This window comes from Prinia subflava, chromosome 9, assembly GCF_021018805.1.
Source record: "Prinia subflava isolate CZ2003 ecotype Zambia chromosome 9, Cam_Psub_1.2, whole genome shotgun sequence".
In the NCBI taxonomy this organism is placed as follows: Eukaryota; Metazoa; Chordata; class Aves; order Passeriformes; family Cisticolidae; genus Prinia; species Prinia subflava.
The window spans coordinates 23,609-51,152 of NC_086255.1; the positions used below are offsets into that span (position 1 = coordinate 23,609).

The 27,544-nt window shown below is 38.0% G+C and overlaps 2 protein-coding genes across 13 annotated transcripts in view; both read right to left on the reverse strand.

The window, feature by feature from the left end:
- Positions 1-19,891, reverse strand: part of LOC134554493 (mutS protein homolog 4-like) — a 29,791-nt gene extending 9,900 nt beyond the window's left edge. Inside the window, exons 1-11 of one of the 6 annotated variants that reach the window (XM_063404997.1) lie at positions 17,469-19,891; positions 14,043-14,207; positions 13,088-13,251; positions 9,646-9,756; positions 8,780-8,895; positions 8,007-8,180; positions 5,701-5,873; positions 4,881-4,948; positions 2,134-2,208; positions 1,008-1,072; positions 286-455 (exon numbers count right to left, since the gene is read on the reverse strand). In XM_063404997.1, the coding sequence (XP_063261067.1) occupies positions 286-455; positions 1,008-1,072; positions 2,134-2,208; positions 4,881-4,948; positions 5,701-5,873; positions 8,007-8,180; positions 8,780-8,895; positions 9,646-9,756; positions 13,088-13,251; positions 14,043-14,207; positions 17,469-17,616 (1,429 nt within the window). In that variant the 5' untranslated portion in view covers positions 17,617-19,891. Of the gene's footprint in view, positions 1-285; positions 456-1,007; positions 1,073-2,133; positions 2,209-4,880; positions 4,949-5,700; positions 5,874-8,006; positions 8,181-8,779; positions 8,896-9,645; positions 9,757-13,087; positions 13,252-14,042; positions 14,208-16,150; positions 17,398-17,468 lie in introns of those variants that run through there. The other 5 variants (XM_063404998.1, XM_063404996.1, XM_063404999.1 and 2 more) reach the window with 5 other exon arrangements.
- A 218-nt stretch (positions 19,892-20,109) lies between these two features.
- Positions 20,110-27,544, reverse strand: part of ALDH18A1 (aldehyde dehydrogenase 18 family member A1) — a 34,475-nt gene continuing 27,040 nt past the window's right edge. For all 7 annotated transcript variants that reach the window (XM_063405004.1, XM_063405009.1, XM_063405006.1 and 4 more), the window contains 6 exons: positions 26,185-26,322; positions 25,880-26,075; positions 25,611-25,732; positions 22,534-22,720; positions 21,846-21,941; positions 20,110-20,905 (listed from right to left, as the gene is read on the reverse strand). In XM_063405004.1, coding sequence (XP_063261074.1) covers positions 20,724-20,905; positions 21,846-21,941; positions 22,534-22,720; positions 25,611-25,732; positions 25,880-26,075; positions 26,185-26,322 — 921 coding nt within the window. In that variant the 3' untranslated portion in view covers positions 20,110-20,723. The remainder of the gene's footprint in view (positions 20,906-21,845; positions 21,942-22,533; positions 22,721-25,610; positions 25,733-25,879; positions 26,076-26,184; positions 26,323-27,544) is intronic.

Sequence of the window (27,544 nt, forward strand, 5' to 3'; positions counted from 1 at the left end):
ATTCTGTTCTATTACTTCAACTTTTTTGCACTTTAGGAGGACAAGGACTAAAAGAGCTTTGAATATAGGAATCACCATACAATTATTCAATTTTATTAAAATAAAACTGAGTTTTTATCCAGAAACGGAGACTCTCAGTTGCTTATCAATGACAATCAATTCATACCACTATTAAACACTTTTTACATATGAGAAGGTTATAATACATATAATTACATGGCTTCTATATGTCAAGTGCAATGTACTTTAAACTCCAAATGAATACAAATTTTAGTTTAGAAATACCTGCTATGTCATCAACAATTTCTGTATATGTCCTACGAGCTATGTCAAGGAATTCACTGATGTTAGGCTTAACAGCATAGCACTTCTGGGTCCTCATACTCAGACATCCTTTTGTGTATCTTGTATCATCATTAATTACAGTTGTAATCTTCTCAAGTATAATTCCAAATCTGCAATATCAGTTGTATCACTAATTTTATGATATTTACTTGCATTATCATCCCCAAATTACAAGTAGCAGTATTGCAAATAAGTGAAGCTACTTTTAAACTTTCTACTGTTGAAACAAAACATTACATTTCATTTCTGTTTTCACCTCAGAATGAACTGTGACTATATCAAAGTCTGACTAAAAATACTATTCACATCTTTGAGACATATAAATTATTTCTCAAATATACATTTATTTCAAATACACAACACTTGATTTTTGCATTATTATGGATACTCTAGGAAACCACTACTCTTGTCTTTTCAGAATTATTTCTAAGGGAGTTCAGTTCAGCAGCATCTCCAACTCCACTATCACAGCTAGCTCTCTTGCTTGTATCCCTCTATTCATTAGCTGAAAATTAGATTTTCTGACCCTTAAAATCAGCTTTGAGCAAAAGAACTGAGCTATACCCATAACTATAAACAAGCAAAGATGCAACAACTTTTATCTTACATGCACTTTTGAGATAAGAGTTTCTAACACAGTAGCTAAGTATTATGATAAATACCTTGTATCTTCAAGAGAATTGTAGTAAGCCTTTAGCAGCTGTGTGTTGCAGCTTCTTAAAGCAGCCTGTTGAAGATTAAAATATGGACATAGCAGTTACTTCTTTTTGTAGCCTTTTTAGAGGACTGAAAGTTTTCAGATTCAGTGAGGCTATGCAGCAGTTGCATAAACAGTCTGTGGAATCTGAGCAGGAGTTTCAGTTAAATGTTTGTTATATAATCAGTTATTCAGGTAATGGTAGGAATCCTGCTCTTCACACTATAGACACAAATGCGTATTTCTGATTGGTGTTAAGAATCAACATACTATGTCGACATTGTCAGTATTGTGTTCTGTAATTACATTCTTTTTTTATTTTATCAATCCCTTCTGACTTGAGATATTCTATGAAATTTAATAAACTGCTGTGAAAAAGGCATATTGTATATGTGGCTCTACGCAGATATTTACTATATGTAATCTGATAGATAGAAAAGTTATACTATATTAACATTAGAATAATGTAGTGAATGTAGTTTTGTAATTAACAATAAGTTATAGTACAATAGAAGCTGTGTATGTGTGTTATATTTTTTTGCTCAAGAAGAAAAATTCCTCAGCAGAGAGATAACATTCACAGAGGCCCCTAAACCTTACAGAGGCCTCTAAACCTTCTAGTGAAGAAGAATTTATGGCCTCTTATCCACAGAACCTAACTTTCTCAAGGACGTATGCTCTCATGTGTTCTTTTAATTAACAGAAAGCTTTTGTGACAAGAAACAGCTGAAAATTACTTGTTTTACGTAAGATATGAATAGTCATAAACTGAAGGCTTAAAAAAGAAGACTTCTCTTTGTTCTGGGCCCTTCTCCTTCCTAGCCTTTGTCTGGGAGGGAGGGGGGACAAAAGCCCGGGCTACCTTCTTTGCTCTTGTTGTCTCATTATTTGTCCTGTCTCTGAAAACTTTTTTTAAACTTTTATTATTGTATTAATATTTTTGTAACCAATTTTTATTCTTTATTAAATATTCATAAATTTAAGAAAACGAGTGATTGGCATTTATCACACTGCACTTCATAAAAATAAGGACAAAATGGTCTGTACTTTATTAAAAAAAAAAACAAAACAAAACAACAAAGACTGCTTACTTTTAGAGGCTCCACAAGTTCTAAGGTATGCTTCAGGTAGATTAAATTAGTTATTTTTGATTCAGCAGTTTTAACCTGTTGAAAAATATTTCCAATATTGGAGGCGTTTGTATGACTGTTCCAAAAAAGTACTTAAGAACTAGTAAAACTCCTATTCTTAACAGTAACAGGCTTATACATTTAATGCAAATTCCTGACATGCTTCATAAGCTCCCTTTGACAACTTTGTGTCTGCACAAAAAATGTTTACCTAAACTTTACACTGCCTGCTGTGATAGTTTGTCCATCAATAGTTCAGATTTTCCTATGTTTGAACTGATGACTGACTCCAAGAACACCCTGCTAGCCCAAGCTGGAAAACTTTTCATCTTCTCTGTATAGTTAACTCTACACAAGTGCTACACAATTTGTAGACTTTTTCAAAGCAAATACATTAGGTATTATAATGAAGCACACAACCTTTTCCCATTAATGCTGTTAAACACAACATAACCCCGTTTGGTTGATTTCTCTTTGATTAATATACATACATTCTTAAACATCTGCTCATAAAGTAATAAAAAAAATTCAGTAAATATTTCAAAATCTTTCTCACAATAGTGACTGTTCTTCAGAATCTTTCATTCACAGAAACCCTTAAACTTTTTTTGTATGTCCCATTAAGACTCATGATAAAGAATTTTGCTGCTGACATTAGGGCATAGCATATGCAGTACATATGCATTGTGCAACAGGATTTTAAGGAAATAACACAGATAAACATAGATTGCACATGAACATAGGAGCATGATCCCATGTGAAATCTTTTCTCATTCATGTATAATATCTCTTTACTCTTGTGACTGAGGGCATCTCTTATCTTACAGTCATATAAAGGTTTTGGTTTTTTTGTTGTTGTGGGTTTCTTTGGTGTTTGGGGTTTTTGTTTGTTTGTTTGCTTGTTTTTTTGTTGGTTTTTTTTTGTAAAAGATAGAACTAAACAATGCTAAATGCATGAATGGAAGAATGTTAATCTCCAAATAAATATGGGCTCTCAGTCCGAAGAAAGAATCAGAGATCAAAAGAACCAATGTGGTCACACATACAAAACTGGCAGTGGAATGGATCTTTGACCAACTAATTCTTATAGGAATTTTAACTAAACTAGGGTTACAAGTGAATCTCTGCACATGATACACTTAACCCCAAAGGCAGTAAATTATTTCACCATCGACATGATTTTTTAAGTACCAAATCTCAGCAGGACTGGATCAAGCACAGTTTTTGAAGTGTAAGGCTTCTGTCTCTTGGAGTAACCTTGAAGTACCAGATGTTATATGTATGTAATGAATATGAATGTTTTTTTCTTAAAAAGACGATTAGTCCCTTTTGAAACTCATGCTTTTTCCTAACTACTTTGTAATTGCATGACATAACCTGGAGAGAGAGCAGTTATTAAAAAAAAGTTGACCTTTCCAAACCTATTTTTTAAGTACTGGAATTGTCTGCCTGGGGAGGTGGTGGAGTCACCATGCCTGGACCTGCTTAAAAAAAGGACTGGATGTGGCACTCAGTGCCATGGTTTAGTTGAGGTGTCAGGGCATGGGTTGGACTGGATGATCCTGAAGGTCTCTTCCAACCCAGTGATTCTGTGTGACTGACACCCTCCTTAGGACGAGAGAATGCTCATGCTGAATATACCACTGATAGATTTATCTGAAACTGTAGGCTTCTCAGAGTGCATCTCATCTGCTGACTGGTGGAAGGTTTACAATGAAACCTTTTATGGAGAGTAGGAATGAAACATACTGAATTGCCCAACCTAGCATTTGATAGCAGCAACTGAGCTAGCACTTGAATAAGCATGTCTGTTGCATGAATACTAAGCTCTGCTATACTGGAAACAGTCAACGATGAAAGCACTGCAGTAAAAATGTTTGGTGTACATGGTCCTATGCATACATAAACGCATCCTATGTGACAGTTTTAGTCATACAGATGAACTTACAAATTCACGTTACACACTTCTATAAGGAAAACTGGGAGCAATAAACCTTCTGGGTTTTGATTATGTCATTAAAGAGATTGATCTGCATTTATTACTGTCCTGTTTGAGTCTGTACCTGATTTGTTCAACTAGAATTGGACAAACTGTTCATCTAAGCAGGTAAATCAGCATGTGAGAAGACACTGAGAGGTGAAAGAGTTTTGAGTATCTAAGATGCTGGCACACAAGCATAAACATAAGGAATCATCAAAAGCAGCGGCAGAAATATCCAACTCAAGCACCGTAGGCAAAAGTAGCTTTTAACACCATCGTTTCAGTATGCTTAGTGGAAACAAAGTTGAGGTTCAGTAACCTCAGGCTCACTGTAGTTAACTGTTGGGTCTGGTCTCAACCAAGATTCACTGGTGAACTGTATGTATTTATTCAATTTTGGTATTTTATTACAAGTGTTAACATACAGACTGATATATGAGGCAAGATCTGATGAAAAAATAAGCTTGCTTTTAGACATAAAGTCACTAGGACTGTAAGTCACTGAATACTTTTTTCACTTATGCCGATGTGAAGAAAATTCCTCTCTCTCATCTAAGTACTGTTGAATAAAATGTACACTTATGAAGAATAAAGGTGAGGAGTGATGAAAGAGTCAACATTTTTGGAAGTACATGTGCATAAATTAAGATGAATTATAGACATCATATTTATATATTGCATGTTATAAACAGATAATTGATATTCCAAAGTGTATTTTGAAACATACTGTATCCTGCTTTGGAATCTGTACCAAAACTGAAAGTAGTTGTTCTGTATCCAGGAATTTTGAAATAACTGTAAAACAAAAGTATACACATCAGAAATTAAACTGAAATTGTAAGAAGATGTATTTTCTTTGAAAGCACACAATTACTTGGCTATACTAATGCTAATCTTTTCCTTACATTCTGTGGTCACAAATTATTTACAGGGTAAAAACTAGCTTAAAATAGCTAGTATCTGAAGTATTTTGTCGTGACTATACTTATGACTTACTATACCTAAGCATGCAGACATCTGTCAATTCAGAAATACTTTTTTTTCTTAGATTGAATTGTATTTCTCTTGTGACATAGATAAAGATTATATGATCCAGTTTCAGGTGGACTAATTTCAGTATTGTATTTTACCTTTCTCTGGACTGCATGTTTTATGAAGCCATAGGAAAAAATATTTATATGCAAGTATTACTTAAGGAATGTGTTAGCTTTTTCATGTATATATTATATATACTTGTATACATCAAACATAATGCATACCCAGCCACAGAGGTAAAGAGACCAACTCCAACTCTTTTAAAAAGCTCTTGGCTCAGAGACTTCTATATACTTTATCAGAGAAATTCAACTTTTCTAAGCAAAATACTTGAGAAAAGTATCACTATGATAATATAGATTACTTAAAAAAATTAGGTGTTCACTATGTTATCCAACAAACCATTAAAAATACTTTTCGAACATCCTGATTCACACTACATATCTTCTTATATTAGAAAAAAATGTTTAAAAAGACTATATAGTATTAGGTGTTACAAAATAAACTACTACCTGCTTGAAGACCAAAAAAGAGCTCCTCATCCTGGAGTAACTCCTGAACACAGTCCAGTCTTGTGTTAATTGTTTCAGCATCAACTAGAGGTTCCAGGATATTGGATCTAAGTCTTCGACTTCCACCAGGAGTTTTAGTATAATTTAGAACACCAAGGAGTGTGTGACCATTCCTTTGAAAATAACATAGATGTGAAGAATACATGTACCAAAAAAAAAGAGATGGCAAGTGTAAGGAGACATTTACAGGCAAGAGTATCCTACAAATCTGAGACATGTTTTGGCATGCTTAACATCTCCCTGTTTGTTGTGTATATTATATGAACTACAGCAGTTTAGGAAGCTAGGTAATTCAATGTAATTTAATATAATATTAGCCCTCAATTATATAAGTACCAAAATACATTTGTACTTAGTATTTTATTCATAGTAGTATTTCATTATATAGTAGTATTTCATTGCTACTGCAGTGGTAAAGTTCACATTTTCTCTCTAAATTAAACTAATTAAAAATGAACACAAGGAGGCAAATTATCAAGTTATAATCAGATATGAAATAGTAATCAGAACAATTTACTTGAAATACACCTCTGAAAATAATTTAAAATACTTAGAAGTCAAAAAGAGAAATAATTTTTGGTTTTATTCTTTTAAAAAACATATTTCAGTCAATATAGGAGCTAAATAACATGCTTATAATTTGTAAGTATTAGTTTCATCTTTATGGCTTTTATATGTTATATATCCCAGGGTTTCACACTTAAGGGTGATTACATCTATGTAGAATAAGCCCTCTATAATATTTACACCTACTACACAGTTAAACAGTTTTAGAAACCTGAAATCTTCCATGCTATTAGCTGGAAGAAGACCTGTGAAACACCAGGGCCATAATAACATATTCATTTAAACCAGAACTTCAGTAGGAAGACACAAGTACACAAAACAAACACCATGAAGACAGACACGTAGTTACATAGGTATATAGACAGAGTGAGCAGAAACACCCTGAAATACCATAGTATAAAAAAGCAAAGCAATAGTCAAAGAGAATTAAAAAAAAAAAGGGAGGGGGAAATTCAAACTCAGTCATATTAAGGGTGCACTTACTGTACGATGTAACCTGTGACAACACTGAAGTGGAATTCTACATTTGGGAGAGTATCCACAGCGCCTATCTTTAGGCAGCTGAGGACTTATTTCCCTGCACAGTTAAATGAAGAAAGACAAGTCCCTCTAGAATTAAGACTGGCACACAATTTGACTTAGGTATTTCTGGTTGTGCCTGTACTATTAACTTTTATTACTATTAACCATTTTATTAACTATTAGCTTCTGATACCTAAGACAAAGATATCTAACCAGGCTTCAGGGGTAAGATCTATGTAATAAAAAAAGTTATGTTTGGCTGATTCAAACTTGCCAGTGGATCAGCAAAAATTCTGCATCAATGATGCTAAAAAAAACCCAAAACAACAGAGAAACTTAATGCAGTTTACTGTTACTCAGTTCCTCCTGTAATCACCTTCCTTTCAAAACCATCTGTGAAATTAGGAACAGAAAAACATTTTTTCAGAAATGTATCACTTCAAAAGTACTTTCCTATGCAAGGCATTCTGTGGTTCTATTGTATCTCCCCAAGGGGAAAGCTCTTTTTACATCAGGGTGATTAAGTGGACATCTAAACAGGTGGATCTCAGAACCTGACAGGCGGCAAAATGTAAGTTCCAAGTATTTTGCTTGCTAACCAGAAGTGTAACAGTCTGGAGAAGGCAAGCCTTGAAGTTTCTTCTGCTGATGAAGTGCTCCAAGCATTTATCTCAATGTGGAAAACTACCATGCAATCAAGTACCACATTGTACATTCCCATCATTACAGAAATTACTCTTTCCCACTATTAGACCCAAAAGAAAACAACCTTTCAAGGCTGAAGCATGTATCTTGTGTAAAATGAGTAAAATGTAGATGTTTTAATCCAACATAAGAAACTTGCAGAAATACTATGTCTTTCATTTCATATTGTGAAATTTTGCATAAATAACATTTTAAAGTCTGAATAAAACATACACATCAATGTAAAGATGATTATGCATCATCTCTTTCTACCATTCACTTCAGGATTTCCTGTGCTAGAAATTTTGTGCTGAATTGTTACATATTTTAAATACTTTCTTTAGAAGCTCAGACTGGTATGCAAATTCTCTCATATAGAAATAAATATAATGGTCAGCTCTTTGACACAAATGTCAAGGAAATTTAGCAAAATCCATCTTTATAAAAACATAACTTGGAAAAATTATTCTTACCGCGAATCTCTGTTATTGATCACTAGTTCAAGATTTTGTGCTGATGATGAATCTATCATAGCGGTTTTCTCACTCCCCTGGAAACGCACCTTTAGTGATTTAGGAGCATAAACAGCGTTTTGAATAAATTCAACATATTTCAGCAAAGCTGCAGCAGCTGCAAGACTGTAATACCTTGGAAAGAAACAATCTTCTATGAATGTTGAATACTGCTATTGAAATACCACAAAAGTAGTGCATTATAGAAATAACGTTCATACTACTGTGGCTTGGCAACTACTGTGATTGATAGCACTGAAAAAGCAGTATATTTCAAATATGCACAAACCCATGTCTAGTGAAAATACATTCATCAAATATTCATAAATGTTTTAGTTTCTGTACACTTGACAGCCTACACTATATTGCTGATATAGTGAACATACATATTTCAACAGATACATGTGACTTGAAGACCCTGGTCACCAAGTATCAACACTTAAAAATGTTGATACATAGAAAATGATAACTCTTGAAAGGTATCTTTAAGGAAAGAATGAAAAAGTAGAAAGCTGAGAAAACTCAAAAAAACACCCAACTATGTAACAGGATTTCTATTTACATTTCTAGATATGTCAGAAACACTGGAGGGCAAATAAAAAGACAGCTCTGTTATGATTTTCTGACTCTTGCTACATGACAAAGACACGTCACGAGTACATGTAATGAGTACATAAAATGATTCTGTTAAAAACTTATCTGGACACAGTATGCTTTTCCTTATTTAAACATACTTTGATTGGACTTCCATGAAAATGGTGCTAAATTCAGATGCACACAATTGTTCTATATACTCCAAACCCTTTGTTTCATTGAAGTATTTTCTCTGGACAGTTGAAAAAGTCACATTCTGTGAAGATGGGGGTGAAAGAAAATAGTTTTAAAAGTTACATCAGAGAGTCTTCTGTATTTTTCTAGTGATATGTTTCCAAGAAACTATCAACTGATCCTGCAATCTGTCTTCATAGAAGTATTCATTCTAGCTTACGGGCACAAGTAGGTCAATGTAACTGAGGGTGTGTGATGCACAAGTGATCTATGTGACAAAAAGGGGAGAGAGATCAGGAAGCAGAAGAGCACTCACAAAGAAGCTATCAGCTCTGTAGGCATGAAGCAATTCAGGTAGTAATTAATAGTTTTTTTTAAGGTTCTGAGGCTTTAATACTCATAAATGACTTAGACCAATTCATCTCATCCTCTTTTACCCTGACAGTGCTCTTTTTCCTATTCTATGATACACAAACCTCATTGATTTATCAGGTTGAGAGAACAAGGGAGAAACAAAGGAGAATATTTATTTTTTTAATTTCTGTATCTTTCCTAGGTTTGGTACTACTCAAATTACCCAATGCCACAGTTTCAAAACTTCCAGGTTTCGTCAGCAATATACCTATCTCTGTAATTGTCAGTATTAGGAGTGGCAGCATGGGAGCTCCATTTAGTTTATTAACTGTCATTCTAAAATTAGACCTGAAAATCATAGAAAACAAAATCTGTCTGCACTTAAGATTCTAAAAGTTGTGCAAAACTCTCAAACCAACCATCATTTAATAGTGATCAACAAGAACTCTAAAACACTGAATGAAATTTTAGATCTTACCTTGAAATGTTCTGTTATCAGATTGAACAATTTTGTTGTGTTCCCTGCGTCACAAGCAGTGTTTGACATTATTATTTCTAGTGGTGTTAAAATCTTGAGTTTAGTAATAACCTGAAAAAAAAAATCAAAATAATTCAATTAAAAAATTATATAATCTAAAATATTTTAGACAATAATGAACAGCAATAACAAAATACAGAACCCTTGTATTTTAGAATCAGTTCAAGATTGAAATTTTCTGCTAACTTCTACATTAATGAGTCAAATTCATATGTATCTAAATATACACAAAACTAAATTAAAAACAAACAAAGAAAATTTAGAGCTTGTCCCCTGTTATTTGAACACAGAATCATGCTTGTTGTTGAAGCAAGAGATGAATATCCAAAACTATCCCATGGCTATGATGGGGGAGAAGGACTTATTTCAACAGATGTCAGCTTTCTGGGCTTGCAGCTGGAAGGTTAATTGTGCTCTGGATGAAGAACAAATCCAACATGTCTGAATACTACTAATCTTTTGATTGAGACTAGTTTTTTATTTTGTTTAACCTCCTCTACTAACATTTATCTCAGTATTAACATGGCAAAAAAAGTGTATATTTTACCAGCTTTATGTTATGCACACCCCCTGTAGGGATTATTAGTAGACTATATGCTCTTCTACTGTATAAGAAAGGACAAACATGCATTTATGTTCATTTATACCAGCATTCACAAATTCTCAAGGGAGAAACATGAAAAATCAGACTACATTTTAACTGCTTAGAGGTTAAGATGTGCACAAAGGGACAGATGATGTCCTAATGAAAAGGTAAACAAGCATAAAAAATACACAAAATAAATCATCTAAGGGCATTTGGGATGGGAAGGCTGTCATTGCCCTTCATATCTGCTAACCACTAGGAAGGTTTTTTCCAGTGGCATCACAGTTCAGCAAATCTTGAAGAACTTAAAAGTACAGAAAATTTTCCTGAATGTATTTGCTGAACATTCAAAAACAGAAGTATGCACAAGAAAGAGAAAATACAGTAGGCTGGATACCAATCACTAGGTAAAGCATGGATTCTGAGAGTGTAACAAAACAGCTGATCAGCAGATCAGACAGAATTGTTGAAAGGAGTAAGATGAATATGTCTTTACAAACAGATTGTGTGAATCTGCTTGCAGATAGGCTCAGAGACTTGTAGATAAGGAATTAAGGGGACAAACCATCAACTTCAAAAAGTGTTACTAATTGACATGGACTGCTGCTTAGCCAAGGTCATGCTCAGCTCCTGAACTTTGAGAAGAACAAACACTTAATAGGTTTATGAATATTTAACTTCCCCACCCAGGATGGATTTAGCTCTTAAAGCTGATTTTAATAGTCACCTATCATATGTTATACACAGGAGAGCATAGTAAGGGGCACATTTAGCAGGCAGATCGGGAAGTCTGTACCTCCCAAGTACCTCAGCCAATAGGGAATGGGCAAAGGTTCTGCAGCTGGGAAGATCAGGAAAAAAAGGAGGCTACAGTCCTCTAACAATTTGAGAGACCCCATGGCCTTTGCCTTTGTTCAAAAATAAAAGGTACAAGACTCCTCTGTCTCCTCCTCTGGTGACATAAATTTTTTCACACATTGTTAAAGGTGCAAGAGATTAAAGCAAAAAATCAGGCTGGTAGGACACTTCCTGCATTAGGGGAAAAGTATGCTACCATCTCTCTTTTTTTGACTGAATGGTGAATGCAGTATCAGGTATGAGCATAATGGAGAACTCAGTAATCTAAATGGAAAATTAGGAACATATGTGCACAAATAAAAACGCCAGCTGTTATAATGGCTAGGTGGGAAAACAATGAACAATTCTAACCATGGTGTGCGGGGCAGTTATAAAGGATGTTCAATATGTAACTGTGTGTGTTCAGACCATAACAGGCTCTAAAAGCACTAATACTTAAATATAAAACAAAACAAAGAAACCCATTATACAACATGTTATGTTACCCATTACAACAACTGTAACGTACAATGTTGTACAATATACATTGTACAAGGACATATTACAACATCTGTTTTAGTAAACGTATTTGATAGTTGTTTATATCCTGAGTCAAAGCTACTTACTGTACTAATAGAGCTTTTGTTTCTTTGAATATTGTAAAGATGCTACAAGCCATGTTATTTTCTAGCATGCTTAACTACAACAGAACCACGAAATAAGACATTCCACTAATGCTGTTGCTGCATAATCCAGAGATTACTCTCTAAATTAATGTAGCATATGCAGTGCTGGCTGTAAATTGAGTGAATCTGATTTCAAACTTGTCGGAGTCTGGAACATCCCTCTGGCCACCCTGGAGGGTTTGGAGACCGGACAGGGGGGTCTGAGATCTGTACAAGGGGGTCAGCCAGCCTCACACAGAGCCCAGGAGGACACTGCCTCTGATCCCTGGCCATGGGAGTGAATGCCCACATTGTATGAAGAATCACAAGCTGAGAGAATTCAAAATAAGTAGTGTTTCGTTTATCATAGAATGTAAATGTAGAATCTAGGATTTTTATTATATGGGGTTGAAGAGACAAGATGGAGGAATTGGGGAGTGGCCCCTGTGCTCCTTGTTCTTGCTCTCGTCCCCCATTTTCTGCTGAGCTGGATCTCAAGGATTGGTTTAGAGTAGAACTGACATGTTAGCATAGGTAGTAGGCATGGGTAAAATTTTGCAAATAAAAAGTACGTTGTGGACGGTGGTTGGGTCGAGGGTACCGTACATAAGGTGTGGGGCTCTCTGACCCGCCCAGTCCTGCCACGTGTCCTGCTCTGCTGGGGATGCCTCACACAGCTGAGAAAGAACTAAGATAAGGTACCCTGCCAGGGAGGCTTGGCAGAGCTGAGAAAGAACTGAGATAATGAAGAATAAACAACCTTGGAAACATGCACTGGCGGACTCAGCTTGTCGTCTCTACCTCTGGTGTGAAACACTTAGGGCAAAGAGAAGACTGAAAACCTTATTACCTCTGGGAACAGCAACCCAGAGGAGAATCTCAGGGAACAGCAACCCTGAGAAAACTGACATGGAATATTTATGTAATCAACGCCAGAACTGTAATTACTCTTGTGTGTGTGTCACACACACACACACATTTATGCAGTTCTGTTCTCAGAGTTCATTTGCCTGATGAAGAATACTTGCAAGTTCTACTACCATATACTGCCCAGTGCTCTTCAAAACGAGGCATCTCAGTCCCACAAGAATGCATTTTGCAGAAAGGCTGTTTTTCTTTTGAAAAACATTCTTTCTTAATATCTGAGGCACAATATGGAAAACAGCAGTCTTTTCAACCCTGCACATTTTCTAGAACTTGTTACTTCCACTTTTGAGAAATCCCTTTCACAAACTAGAAGTTTAATTTCCCATTTTTCAAGAAAGTAAGTCATAATAATTAACCCATAAAATACCTTGGCATAAGTAGTATTGTCTGCAAATTGAGATAGTATCAACTCAGGATTTTTTAAATCTATACTGGCCATTCCTACTTCACCTCTGGCAAGGCCTCTTCCTTCCACTACAGCTACAATAACCGATGCAACAGTATGAGCAGAAACTGCAGATGAGGATGTAACTGTAAAACAGTTGTATATGTTCAGTTACATTCAATACAGATCAATGAAAGATTGATCAAGGAGCATCACAAATGACAGGGCAAGAATAAAAAAAATACAGATACATGAAAGAATCATTACCAGTTCTGTCTTTAAGAATACTAAAGACTGAACTGATAATGATTAGTCAGACTGGGAAGGAACTAACTTTAAATCCCATTATTTCTGCATTACCAGAGCACATATGATACGTATAACATGGCACTAGGCACCATTACCCTGTAACACCATTTTGCTCACATGAAGCACTGCAAAATGTCCAATCAGCTACTGTGTAAATGTTGTGAAGGACTAGTGTTCTACACCTCTGAACATGCCAACATAAATAAAACTTGCATCAAGAAACTTGAGAACTATGTTATAAATTATGTCAAATGCCATTACAAGCCTAAAAATAAACCTTGATTAGAAATGTGCATGAATTTGGGCTCTTAAGTGACCACACTACATGTCCACAAATATAATTTGATTTTGGACAATTTGAAAAATGTCTGAATTCTAACTACACTGATAATTCAGACATGAATGCAAGTAAGTAGCAAGAAGATGCAACACCAATGCATCTTCTCAGTACATGAAGTAGTATTTTCTTGTTGGTGTATTGTTCCTTGGCAGCATTCTCTGTGGTACAACACACGTGTTTTGAGTTTATTTCAGTATCTTAACATACAACATTTAAAATAGAACTGTTTAATAAAATAAAGTCAGAAATGCAAGTTAGCCTGTTTCCTCCAAGAGCTGTTAATCTTACCCGAATATCCCATAAGAGAAGTATGGCTTCTGCAACCAGATCTACCAGAAGAGAGAGGTGTTTTCCCTATACATGTGCTATTCAGACCTCGCACAGAAGAAGAACTCGTGAGATTCAAAGTATTAGCATTTTCTACACAAGAACTTTTGTCCCCAAAATATGATTCTGAGGGGAGAGAGAAATAAGTAAATTATGAAAACAGCCACGAACAATTTTTATCCACAAAGCAATATACAAAAAAACACCTTACAAATCTTCATTTTTTATAAGCAGAGATATGAAAAAGTCCTTCTATGAAAGTTCTCCAGAGTATAAAATGAAATAAAAGTCAGACTGCTTTGAAAACAAGCTTGCATTAATATGATTTTCTACAAAGAGGTTACCTGCAGTGCCAATAAAAAAGGATTTACATTGTTGAACTGAAATAATACAACAGAAGTCACTTTACTAAGAATCACTTCCTATTCTAATGAATTCTAGGTTTATGAAAGAATGCTATAAATCAACTTTATCTCACATTTGCCCATTATTTGAAAAAACATTACCTAAAACTTCACAAGTGTTTATGAAAACTTTTTTTTTTGAAAGCTGAGCATTCCTTTTAAAAAACAGGACAATAAGAAAAAACAAAACAAAGAATCAATTGGGAATGATAACCCCTTGAACTGATGGGGATCAACTCTCAGAAATCATACACTAATTTGGGATGTATTTAATAGCAGTTTCTTTTACACATGTACTTAAGATCTACCAATGTTTTTAAGTCCTCCAAAATACCTTTGTCTCAAAGCACTTTTAAGTTTCAATAAATTATTTAAATAATTTACTTGGTTTTTTTTAAATTCTCTTGACATGACTGAAGACATCCTTAACCTAGTTTAGATAACTGCTTTTTAAGATTTTTTAAAAAATTGAAAACACAAACAGCAGATCCACTTAAAAAACTCCAGGTGTCATAAAAAAGCCAAACACAAATGTTTCTGTTTCTTGTATTACATTAAAAACTGACACACAAGACAAAATACTTAAGTACTGTCTTTAGATGATCAATTAACTGCATGACTCTATTAAGGCTCATTGGTACAAAAATATCTACAATACTGGGGTTCTGGAGTTTGTTTGGGTTGTTTGGAGGGTGACGTGGGATTTTGTGTTTGTTTGGTTGGGAGTTTTTTTAATCTTAAAACTGTGACAAGTGATAAAAATATTAGCTCTTTGGTTGGGGATTTTTAAAGAGTGGGCACATCACCATTGGAATGCATACTGATAATTTTTTAAAAATAGTATTCATTTAGATTTCGGTGTAAGTTCAGTCAGAATTTTGGCAGAAGAGACTTCCTGTAGAAGGTACTGAATCTGGCATAACAGGGGGAAAACAGTAATTCTGAAGACCACATGAACCAAATCTGAAGACCACATGAACCAAATCATATACAAGTATTTCTCAAACCCAACATTTAAATCATGCCCCATTCGAATTAGCATTCTATCTGGGATTTTTAGGATTCCTCAGTAATCATATGTATTACCCAAGCCCATTTTCCCTAATTTCCAATTTATACATAATTTATACACACGTACATCAGAATTCATTGCAACAAGTGTTAAAATATTTTCCAACGCCTTTCATAGCTTCTTTTGTTCTGAAAATATCACAATTTAAACTTTTTTTTTTGCTGCCTGCCAAGATACAGACTTTGATAGCAGATTTTTGTAAAGGATGGCAAATCGCAGTATTGCATTGTAGGAGCACAAGATTCTTACCACACATCGGGATCGACAGGCACTTCAAACTATTTCAAAGGCTGGGCCAAAAAGATAAAAACAAAACCCAAACCAAACACTGTGCAGTAATTCAAACACGTTTACGGTTCCCACCAGAGAACTCAGCTACTATTATCTAAAGAAAATAAGACAGATTTCTTCAAAGAAGTGCAAGGAACGATTTCAGTTGTTCTGACCGGCTCAATGAAAGAGGTCGCTATGACGGTTAGTTGCTGCTGCCCCATCTCAGTAAGCACAGCTTTTAACAGCCCCTTCGGAACCCGACCCTAGCAAAGAGAGCAGGAGCATAAAGAAACAGATGAAGGCCCGGGCAGAGACCGTACCCCCCCTTTCGGAAACTGCCGGCTTCACCGCGCTGCTCCTGGCGGCCCGGCCGGCTGCGAGGCCTTCGCCGCTGGAGCCGCCCGGCCGTGTCCCGCCTCTGGAGGAGCCCCCGGTGCTCTCCGAGCCGTGCGGCGTCTGCAGAAGCCCCAGGGTGTAGTGGGGCGTCTGCTCCGCCCGCCCGCCCACTCCTGGCGTGGAAGAGCCGCGGCCCGTGTAAGACCCCGAGGTGGCGGAGGCGGCCGCCCGCCCCCCCGCGCCCGCCATGCTGCGACGCCTCAGCACCGCCTCAGCACCGCCCCCGGCCCGCGCCCACCGCCGGCGATGGCGGCACAGGGCCCCGCGGTGCAGCAGTACACAGAGCTGCTGGCCCTGCAACGGGTTTCATTAAAAATACGCAAGGGCCACAGCAACGCAAGGGAAGTGCTTGCTCTGCTCTTTAAAACAGGAGTACTGCACTTAAACGTAATTTACCCCGCATTAATTCTTCACCATTATGACCGTTTTAGCAGGAACTTCAGCAATGTTTTCTTCCTGGTCAGGAGTTTGGATACAAAAAGTTCCCCAAAGTAACCCCAATGCTTGTTTACCTCTGTAGTTGTCTTAAAACACGTGCTTGTAAGAATGCTTTAGAACCCTAACACTGCTTTGTATATTAGCATCGTGTAACATACACCACTAAAATGTTTCAATTCACACTTTGACTAGGCACAATTTTGTCTCTGGCACTAAATACACCTGCATTATGAAACACTCCACATACTCACACCTTTTTAAACCTATCATCTTACAAGATCTTTAGAAATCACAGCAGAATTAGGAAATTACATTGACCAAAGTTTCATCAGAGAACTCCAATATTAATTAGATTTCAATCTAAAGTGAAATGTTCTACACTGCTATATCACCCTGTGAAATATGAAGTTTCATGTCTGGGATATGAAGAACATCTGTGTAGTTGTAGTTGTGGAACACGGACATGGGACAATTATAAAGATGAGTTCTAATAAACAGCCGAGGAAAGCATGGAAGGAAGTTTTTGAATAACTCATTTGCTTGCAATTACTTATTATAAATCTGAAGCTATTCTGTAATACGTGTCTTTTAATTATAACTTTAGAAGCTTGCTTTGTATTAAAGAATTTTTAACTGTGGTTTTAGACTGTAAAAAGGCTTTTAGACAAAAGAAGGAAGTAAGGAGGGCCTCAGGCCTTTTCACAGAAGGTTGGAAACATCCTGGATACAAAAGAAGGATTTCAGCTCACTGATTTATGGTTCTTGAAAATGGAAACTGGACATCACTATTGAAGATTGACAGACCTGGAAAATAGATACTGGACCCCCACATCTGGAAGCTGGATGCCACCACCTGGGATACATATCCTGGATGTACATCCTGGAATACTGAAATATCGAAATAGATCACAATAGCGTATAGAACTGAACAGGAACCAAACATTACCACCATAGATTTATGACTGTTAGATATTGAATAGTGACGTTAAAAATTAGAAATGGAAACTGCTGAGAAAAGCTTATGAATATGTATGAATATAGCCAATAAAATACCAGCAAGTCCAGCAATTGGTGTGCAGTTGGAAGGGAAAATCCTTCTACTGTACCCAGCACACTGTCTTTGCTCACACTTTACCATGCTAATTAATTAATTATTAAATTGAATTGCTGCTTGATATATTGGCCGTGTCAAGCATCTCATTTCTAACAACCCACAAATTAATTCCCAGGCTGTCTCAGTCTGTTAGAGACTAGAAACTCTGAAGACTATTCCATTTTGTCTACAGAACATGGAAAAATAGCAACTTTTTATCTACTAAACAGTGTTTTCCTGGATGAAAAGAAGTGCACTTGCAAAGGAAACAGTAATAAAAAAAACCCCAAACTTTTAATTTTTTTATTAACCTTTACAAGTTAAATAAAACTTGATCAGTGCTCTCATTCCCTCACACTCAGCACAAAGCCTTTTTTGTAAGGCTTTTTATTGTAACTTTTTTCCAAACCTTGAAAAAATAAAATTCCAGGCTTTGACCAAAGAATTCATCAGGCAAATAGGCAGTTAAAAGGAGTAGAGTTTTTACCTTATCTAAAAGCCTGTAGGCCTTAAAAATTCATTAGAAATGCTTGAGCATTCAAATTTACATTTAGTTTTTTAAATTCATGCCAAGTAAAGGTCTATCAAATATTGACTTTGTCCAGTTCTACTTTAACACAGCAGAAAGAACAGAGATATTGAGCCCCACCTGTAAAAGACAAGGCACATTCAAGACCGAGCCCACTCCACTACCACACAAACTACTTACTGCTCCCTGAAGGCCAAGAGCCTGGCGCCCTCAAAAGACAATCAAGATAACTGTGCCAACTCTCTACAGCCCAGAGAGGAACTGTATGGTCTTTGCCAAAAGTATTTAGATCAATGTACTACCACACCACCCGGAGGCTGTGCTACCTTGTCCTTAGTATTGCTACACCCCTGGGCAGGGCAGCTACAACCGTGACACGGACATCCAACACCATAAGCACTGAGACTGTGTGATAAGTGCATAAGCAAAAATGACTTCCATAGGGAACATGGCACCCATCAGCAGAGAGGTCCAACAGTGCCATGACAGTGCAGGTGCTCTACAGCAGCCCTGGAAAGTGGTGACTGCTGCAGCCATCAGAGGAGACGTGGATGAGAGCCATCAAAAGAATGATGGATGAGCAAGAAGCCAAGCTTTAAGACAAAAGACTGTTACTTACCTGGGGATGCAATCCCCAGAGACAACTCTGTCAAAAGAGAACTCACAGAAGTGGAACTGAAGGCACCACCTGGCTCACCAATGTGAGAGATCACCGCTCAGAAACAATTACAATATGACAGACACCAGACAGATCCACACCTTAAGCTAGAATTGGAAGACAAGAAAGGCTTGACAAAGTGCTATGCTGATGTGGCAATGTACCTGCGACTCACGGGAGGGCTACCAAGGTGCCTGGTGATCACTTAGAACTATGGAGACACCAGGACCCGAGGAAGGTAGAGTGTACAATGCAGAAGACAGACTTAACAGAGTTTACACAACACAGACACATGCTGGAACTGCCTTCCTAGGCACAGTCCTCACATTGTGCTCAGAACTAATGTGCTCCCTTGACCTGCTCCTGAATGGCTCTCTCCCGTAGACTGACTTTAAACTCCTTGTAATTCCCAACCTTGCCTCCTATCCCCTCAGCATCCTTCCTTCCCCTTCACTTCAGAGGAATGAGGTTCTGAAGCCATCTTCCTTGCTATTTGCCAGCAAGCCCAGGCAGGCGAGCCTCAGTATTACTGCCCTGCTCTAGGGCACGCCCGCTGCTGGATGCATGTCCCATGCACCTGGGGCCGAGTGCACGCACGCACTGCCCGTGGTTGCAACAGCACCGTGGCCCTCATGACCAGGCAAAGGCCTCCTCACAACCTCTGCACTGAGACCCCTTGGCGCGATCTGAGCTCCCCTGCCGTGCCACCTTCAGTGATCAGGAGTCATCCACACCTACCGAGGCGTCCCACTTGCCTCACCCATGTCCTCTGGCCCTTGGCATCTGCTCAAAGGGGAGATGCACCCCGCGCCATCATGATGCCCCTGTGACCGAGAAACGGGTGCAACAGCACCAGATCCTGAGCATGGTGCGTCTGCCACCCATGCCAGGACAGCAGTGAAGAGCGGCGGGCAGGAAAGGAAATGGTGCCCTGATGGGGCAGTAGCACACCGGGACGCCCCGGCAGCACCAAACTGAGCAGGATGACCTGCAGCCGGTGGGGAGCTCTGGCCGCCAGCCGTGCGGCAGGGCTGCAGGGCACCACGGGAAGTGTTCGTGCAGGTGGAGAGCTTCATTCTGGACAAGCCATCATTGAAGTGCTGTCGGAGTAAGTTTTATATTAAACCACAGAAATAAAAGCTTTTGATACAAATAAGTAACAAAATTAATGTAGCAGACAATTATTTATCTACAATAGTCAACAATACAAAGAATTAGATATAAAAGGTTTTTTGGTCAAAAGCTTATTATACATTTGGAACATCTGTCCCCCTATCTCAAGACTGATCAAATAGAAAGAAATTAGGCATAAAGCTTTCTGGCTCTCAAGAGATGCCATGATCCTAAGACTGAAAAAAAAACCCCCTCAAAACCAAAACTACAGAGTGTGTTCTCCAGAATAGATACTTGAATAAAACAAAACTTAGGGAAAAAAAAAAATTAAGCTCCACCACCATATTTGCTACAGGGAGCACTGGGATCAAAAAAGGAATGTAGTTGATACTGAAATCCTTCCTTATGTTACCTGTATGATTTGAAAATAATCTTTCCTTGGGAGAAGTGAGGTTAGTTTGCAGATACTGTCTAAGGAACTAAAAGGGGGGGGGAGGGGATTCTCATTGATGGGATCATTTTGTATTCACTGTACTGCAAAATGACCAAGAACAACGTTTCTGAAGATTGAAGATTCTGAAAAACAAACTCCATCACCAGAGATTATCCTGAAGCCTGTACCTCTTCAGGAAATAATTATACCCCTGGGTTTTCTCCCCTGGGTTTTTAGCTGGCATTTCTCTGAGGGAGAGGGAGGTTTTCATGAAGATATTTCATGCTCCCATGCTCTGAAAAGTCAGAAACAACATGATTATCCCCCCTCAGCAACCACTTTGTAGTTAAGAGTCCTTCAATTCCCACTGGTCCACGTGCATGGATCCGCGAAGTACTAATTCCCACTTCAGCACCTGTAAGAAACACCCAAGATAAAGGTAGTTAATCCTCTGATGATCACTTCATACTAAATGTTTTTGCACCTCTAAGTAAAAAAGCTGCCTGCCTTTCAGGGGCCTGCCATTCTCTGCTCCTCTCCAAATACCGGTTCCATTTACCTGATAGAGAAGCTTGAGGAGATCAACTATTACATTATAAATTGTAATGTTTATATAGTTCTGGCTGCTACAGTAACTTCCAGAAAGAAAGATGCAAGAGAGAGAGAGAAAGAGGTATCTCTTACACTGCTCTCAGACTGATCTAAAGGCATAATCCTTAAAAAAACTAAAAAGCTAAACTGGTAAAGATTATGATCTTATGTCCTTTTTTATCACATTGAGGAGATATTGGAAGACCTTAACTGGAATTTTTCAGTCACATGGAACACCGTTCCAGCTGACACAGTAACAGCGGGTAGTCGGAATTTCTGATTCTCTACCTCATCAAAGAATGTTTCCCTTGTCTTCTGCAATTCATGGTAGGTGCATCTGTTTATTTAATCAATTGATACTCAGTTTGGTTCCTGCCCTTCATCCCTTAACACTGCAGGACTGCCACACTGGACAGGATCTCAATCTGCCCAGCAGGACTGAAGCATTGCATTCTTTACAGCATCAGTAGAAAGAGAAACAAAAGGAAAGTGGTTCAACAGTTTCACATCCTGTATTGCATTGTTCTATCACTATATGCATGCAGCATACTTTACTGCAATTGAACTGAGCTTCAAAGGATTAAAAACATCTTTATGTGGATAAAATTTCTAGGCTTCAACTTTTTGTACAGTACCTTTCCTGAAAATCTTTTATTAGACAGTAAGATAAGAGACTAATTCTATCTTTCAGGGTTCATACTGTCACACTTTTCACACACCAGAAAATTCTGTAGTCACAACCCTGCAAATATCTTCCCTCTTACCAAGTCCAAACCTATAGCCATCAGAGAATCGGGTACTGGCATTCCAGAAAACACAAGCGCTGTCCACATGCTGGAGGAAGAACTCTGCTGTTTTCTCTGGGAAAGAGGCAGAGACAAAAATAAAATCCATTGCCTAGATTATGATCATGTATTCCAATAAACACAGCAGCTCTCTGTTAGTCTCAAACATGGAATTGTTCCAAATACTGAGAAATCCTAAACTCAATTGCTATTGCAGGTAATATTTGAGAACTACAATGCAGAAATGCCACATGCAAGATGTGAACTTGGACATCAGTAGCCCTTAGCAACAAGACAGACATTCAAGAGCAACTCTCTTTCCAGAATAAATCACTAGCTCATCAGGTCCTGTGACAGTGCTTACGGTATCAAATGCATGCCTTTTAGTGGCATGCATTTAAACTCAGCAAGAGGTATAGAAACAGAAGTCTACTTGAGTCACATTGGCCAGCTGCAGATCAACATGACCTTAACTGCAGCTGATTCTCAGAAGTTCTGGGCTTGGTTTGGTTGGAGAGTCAACTTTAGTCTTGGCACAGCTCTAAGTAAGGTTTTGAACTGGCACAGACCCAAGAGACAAACTACTACAATGTAGTTAGTTGCACTAACACCAGGAATTAGCAGTCAAACCAAAACAGCAGCTTAAAGAAGGAGCCTGGTCACTAACCATTCTCTGTGATAATAACATCCGTATGGGAACTTCCATACTTGTGGATATGTTCAACAGCTTCTTGAACGCTGTCCACCACCTCAATGCAGCACTCTAGGTCCCCATATTCTGTGCGCAGAGATTTCACTTCTGAAGGACTGAATGTCAAGTAAGATGCAAACTTTGGGCCAGCATGAATCTTCACCTGCAACACCAGAAACATTTTTTTGTGGCTACTGATCATACCAGAGCCTTTCAGGTGAAAGTGTAGCTTCTTGTACTCAATATGGGATAGACACCCCTCCCTGTGGTGCTGTGCTTTGGACTTCTGACTAAAACAATGTTAAAAACACACCAATGTTCTGGCTGTTGCTGAACAGAGCTTGTACAGCATCAAGATTCTCTCCTCCCCCCTGTTCCATCTCTGTGCCCCTGGTAAGAAGATTGGGAGTGTGCAGGAAATTGGGAGGGGACACAGCCAACAGCTGTTCAGAACTGACCAAAGGGCCATATAATGTCATGTGCAGCAATACAAATGGAGGGGAGGGGGATTTTGAAGAAGGTAGCCATTACTCAAGAGACTGGCTGGGCATTGATTTTTTAGTGGCAGACAGCAAGTAATTAGCTTTGTCTTGTAGGTGTTTTGGGGGACTGGTGGGTTTTTACTTTTGTTTTGGAGTTTACTTTTTCATTGGGTTGTTTCATCCTCTTTGTCCCCTTTCTTCTTCCTCTTTCCTTCACTTATCAAACTGTCTTTCAACCGACAAGGTTCCTTGCTTTTGCTCTAATTTTCTCCTCCTGTCCCACTTGGAAACAGGGGAGAGTAAGCAGGCAGCTGGATGGTGCTCAGCCACCAAGTGGAGTTAATCCACAACATGCATGCAGCATAAGAAAAGAACACCTATACTTCAGGAAACTTTGCACATAGATGAATTAGCTACAAGGTGCAATAACTGACATGTAAAGTTGGCTACCTACCATGACAAACCCCTAATTCGGGACTAATTTGAAATTATTTAAAGCATTTATAAATGCTTTTAAATTATTTAAAGTATTTATTTGGAATAATTTAAAGCAATTGTATCACTTAGTCACCAGGCAGACAAGACCAATACTTCCAGTATTTCCTAGCACTGCTAGGAAAACAGCTACAATACAGACACCAGCCTTTAAGACAGCAACTGCAATGCAGAGAATAACGAAAGGAACGCTTCCAAGTTTGCATCTACAGAAGTCTTAAGATTTTGAATGACTTTTATCCTTTCACTTTATAAATTGATACCAGCCCTCTCTGAAGCACTTCTCAGACACAAAGGAGTTACTAGGTCCAAACCCAAAAAAACACACAGATATTTTTTGTTTGTTATAAAGAAGATTTTAACACATTATCAACCTTTGCTAAAGCACCTAAACAATGAGAGATAATTTAGAACAGATACAGTACAGAAATTCCATGCAAACAAAACACAAGGAATTTTGACAAGACAAGCATAACTGGGAAATAAGTCCTACGTCTACTGAATGTGAAGGCTTTTGAGATGATATCTGTAAACCAGCATTTACTTGTGCAACTATAAATTACTTTAATTGCATAATCCTGCCCAATATTTGCACGTTTCTTGTTGTCAGGTCAGATTAGAGAGAGAGAATATCCTCTCCACTGTGTAAGAGGATGGATTAGGGTTGGTGGTGGAAATGTACTAGTAGTCATATTCCTCCCATACAAAATACAAACATCTACCCTGCACTCTACCCTTCCCAAGAAACAACTGAACAAGACATTAAAAAGCCCCAAACATTACTTGTTCCTTGACTACTTATCAGCTTCGCTTACTCTAACCCTTTTAACATCATTGAAACATATGACCTCTCTATCCTGCATTAATCACTGCCTGTGCACTCATGTATTTGTCAAATACACAGTGCTGTGTGAAAACCCTTGATTTACGTGCAATTCATACTACTTCACGGATATTTCTTCCTGATGCATTTCTACTACCTTTACTAAAAAAACATTGCTTGTGTCTGAAAAATTAATTAGTATGCTGGCCTTCTGATTTCCTTTCACATACCAGGAGGGAAAATTGGTGGGAATAAAGGGCATGCAAGAGGAAAATTTTAAAAAACACATGTATGAAGCAAATTCAGAAAGGATAAAAACAGGAAAGGAATTCACTTGGGTAAGTGGCATCGGGCTGGCAGAACCCCAGCTAGCTCTGAATCCTGGCTGTGCCAGAGGCCGTACCCAAATCTGCCAGCAGTTTCGGGTAACGGTGCACAACAAGGCTGTACTTCTACTGCAACAGGTGTTGCAGAGTCTAGGTTTCAGAGCAAGGACTAGAGAAGGGTTATTCCATATGATTTCTCAGAGACCTTTATTGCCCAAGAGGGAGGGATGAAATAAAGAGGACGTGCCAAAGCCTGTGTGCACTTTTAACCCGGTGACCAAGGGGTGTGAGACAAGCAGGTAATTGGCCCCAGGATAGACGGACAGGTGTTTTTCTAAAACATAGGGCAGGGTCAGGGGAAAGATGGACAGCTGACCGAAGCTTCCAGAGACAGGGCAGGGGCAGGAGAGGTGGACAAAGAGACAGGGAGGAGATACCTTTGGATGGTACCTGACTTATGGGGGGGGGGGGGGGGGGGGGGAAAGAGTGGAAATAGGGAGGAACCACTGGGATATGAAACTCCAAAACAGCTTAACAGAAACCCACCACCACAGGTAAGAAGCTAAATGAACAGATTCAGGAAGACGAGGCTTTGCACCTGGCTGAATTTGAAAGGGAAGAGAAAGGGAGAGAAAGGGTTGTGTATATGCTTTTATGGCAGAAGATTATTTTTGCTATATACAAGGAAGTATATAGCAAAGGTATCTGGTAACAGCCTACAGCTGTCATGAATAAGCTGCTTTCAGATAATTTCTACAGAAACACTTGACACTGTGTGAAGAAGCAAAGTTCACTGACGTGTACAAAGACACATATGGGTAACTGAAACGTTATGCCATGTAGACAGGGCTACACCAGCCAGACCAAATGCTTCTACAGTTTTATTAAAAAAACCCAGACAAAAACCACAAAGTATGAGTGACTAACCTGTTCTACTCTCAACATGTCTATGATCTGATCAAACAATGGCGTTCTCAGCAAGTCTCGATGAATTAGGAGAGTTTCCAGAGCATTACAGGCAGCAGGGTATTCACACTTTGAGTCTCTAACTGAAGTTTAAGAGTAGATAATTGGTTACATAACATTTACAACACAGATTTTTGGATATTATATAAATTATAAATTACCATAACTACATTGCAAACTCCAAAGTTCAATTATATCCATGAAATTCAAGTCACCCTCCCAGAGCTTACTTATTCGTGTGACCTTCTCAACACTGGCATCCGTGTCAACATACACATGACAGATCCCTTCACTGTGTCCCATCACTGGAATTCCCTTAGCAGCTTTCTGGATATTCCTGACTAGCTGTGACGAACCACGTGGAATGATGAGATCTATCAGCTTATCCAAACGGCAGAGATCTTCTACTTCCTCTCTCGTATTCACCTGTGGTAGTTGCAATACAAAGAGTTTACAGTTTGAACTCTCAAGTTTTGCTCACGCTTTTTATACACACCATAGCAAAGAAATATTTGATTTAACTCTAGGCACTTACCAGTTGCACTGCATCTCTGACTCCGTGAATAGAGAGTGCTTCTTGTGTCAGATGATGAAGGATTTGATTGCTATGTGCTGCCTCTTTTCCTCCTTTGAGTAGTAAGCCATTTCCACTGGCTATGGCCAAAGCAGACACCTGTTAAAGGAGTTTATTATGGGGAAAAAAACACTCTTAAATGTAATCTGGTTCTTCTGTCAGAACAACATCCACAAAATAAAACCAGGATTTTTTGTTCAGTTGACTTACTCAATATCAATCTACAGTTTTCCTTTCATGGCTCTAAAAAACCATTACAAGTAGCAACACATTTATGCCTAGAAATTAAATTTGCTAGTTTCAAGACCAAACTTGAGTTTTCAGGATACTATTACCATGGGGAAACTAGAGTGAACAAATCAGAGGAAACTATGGACATAGGGCTTCATACAAACTAGATAGCTGTGTGGGCAATTACACCAAGGAGAATAATTATAGGAGCAAGAACTCTTGTCTCTAACACAATTCCAGCAGAGAGTGGCAAATAAGCTCTTCCTAGGAACAGGAAGAACATTTTCATCATGCTGTCTAGAACAGCAGTCATAAATAGACAAAACGTCCTCTAAGTGTGGAGAAAAAAAAAATTGAGTCAATAGCCCAAGATCATCTTTGCTTCCATGTTTATCACCAGAAGAAACCGGTAGACATTGCTGTCCTTCTGTTTAAGGTGTCAGACTGCACCCATTTAAGTCTAGCAATGCAAGAGGTTTTTGTTCTTTTCTACCTCAGAGTATGTCAGGTGTGATAAAGCTCATTGTCAAAACCTTTTCTTTAACCCATTTTTGTATTCTTTGTCCCAACTTCGTTCACAACGGCCTCACAATTTGTCCACCTACTTAAAAAAACAAAAAAATTTGAAAGCATGCACTCCTTTGGAAAATAAAATCACCTCCTCTCCAGAACCTTTAGAAAAAACAAACTCAGTATGTAATTTTGCTGAATTACTATCCTCTGGGAAAGATAATATGTATCATTATCATCACCTGTATACATCATCACCAAACCTACACTCATTAGAGAGAGTATCTACTGTATGTTGAGATGCAAATGCCAAAATCAGCCAGGCTCACGCCTAACAAGAAGGTAGCTTGACGGCACACTTTAGATTCTGATTCATAAAATAACCAGCTAAATACATCTTTCCCCTTCTAGCATCAAATGTAATAATAATCAGAATGCTTGGTATTCTACCTCATTTGAAAAGAATATTAAAAAATAAGAAGCACCTTAGAAAAACACACTGAAGTATAACTGTCTGGGAAGTCTGCCTTACATAACTATCATGTGTCTTTTTAACTTAAAAAAATAGACCTTAAAAAGC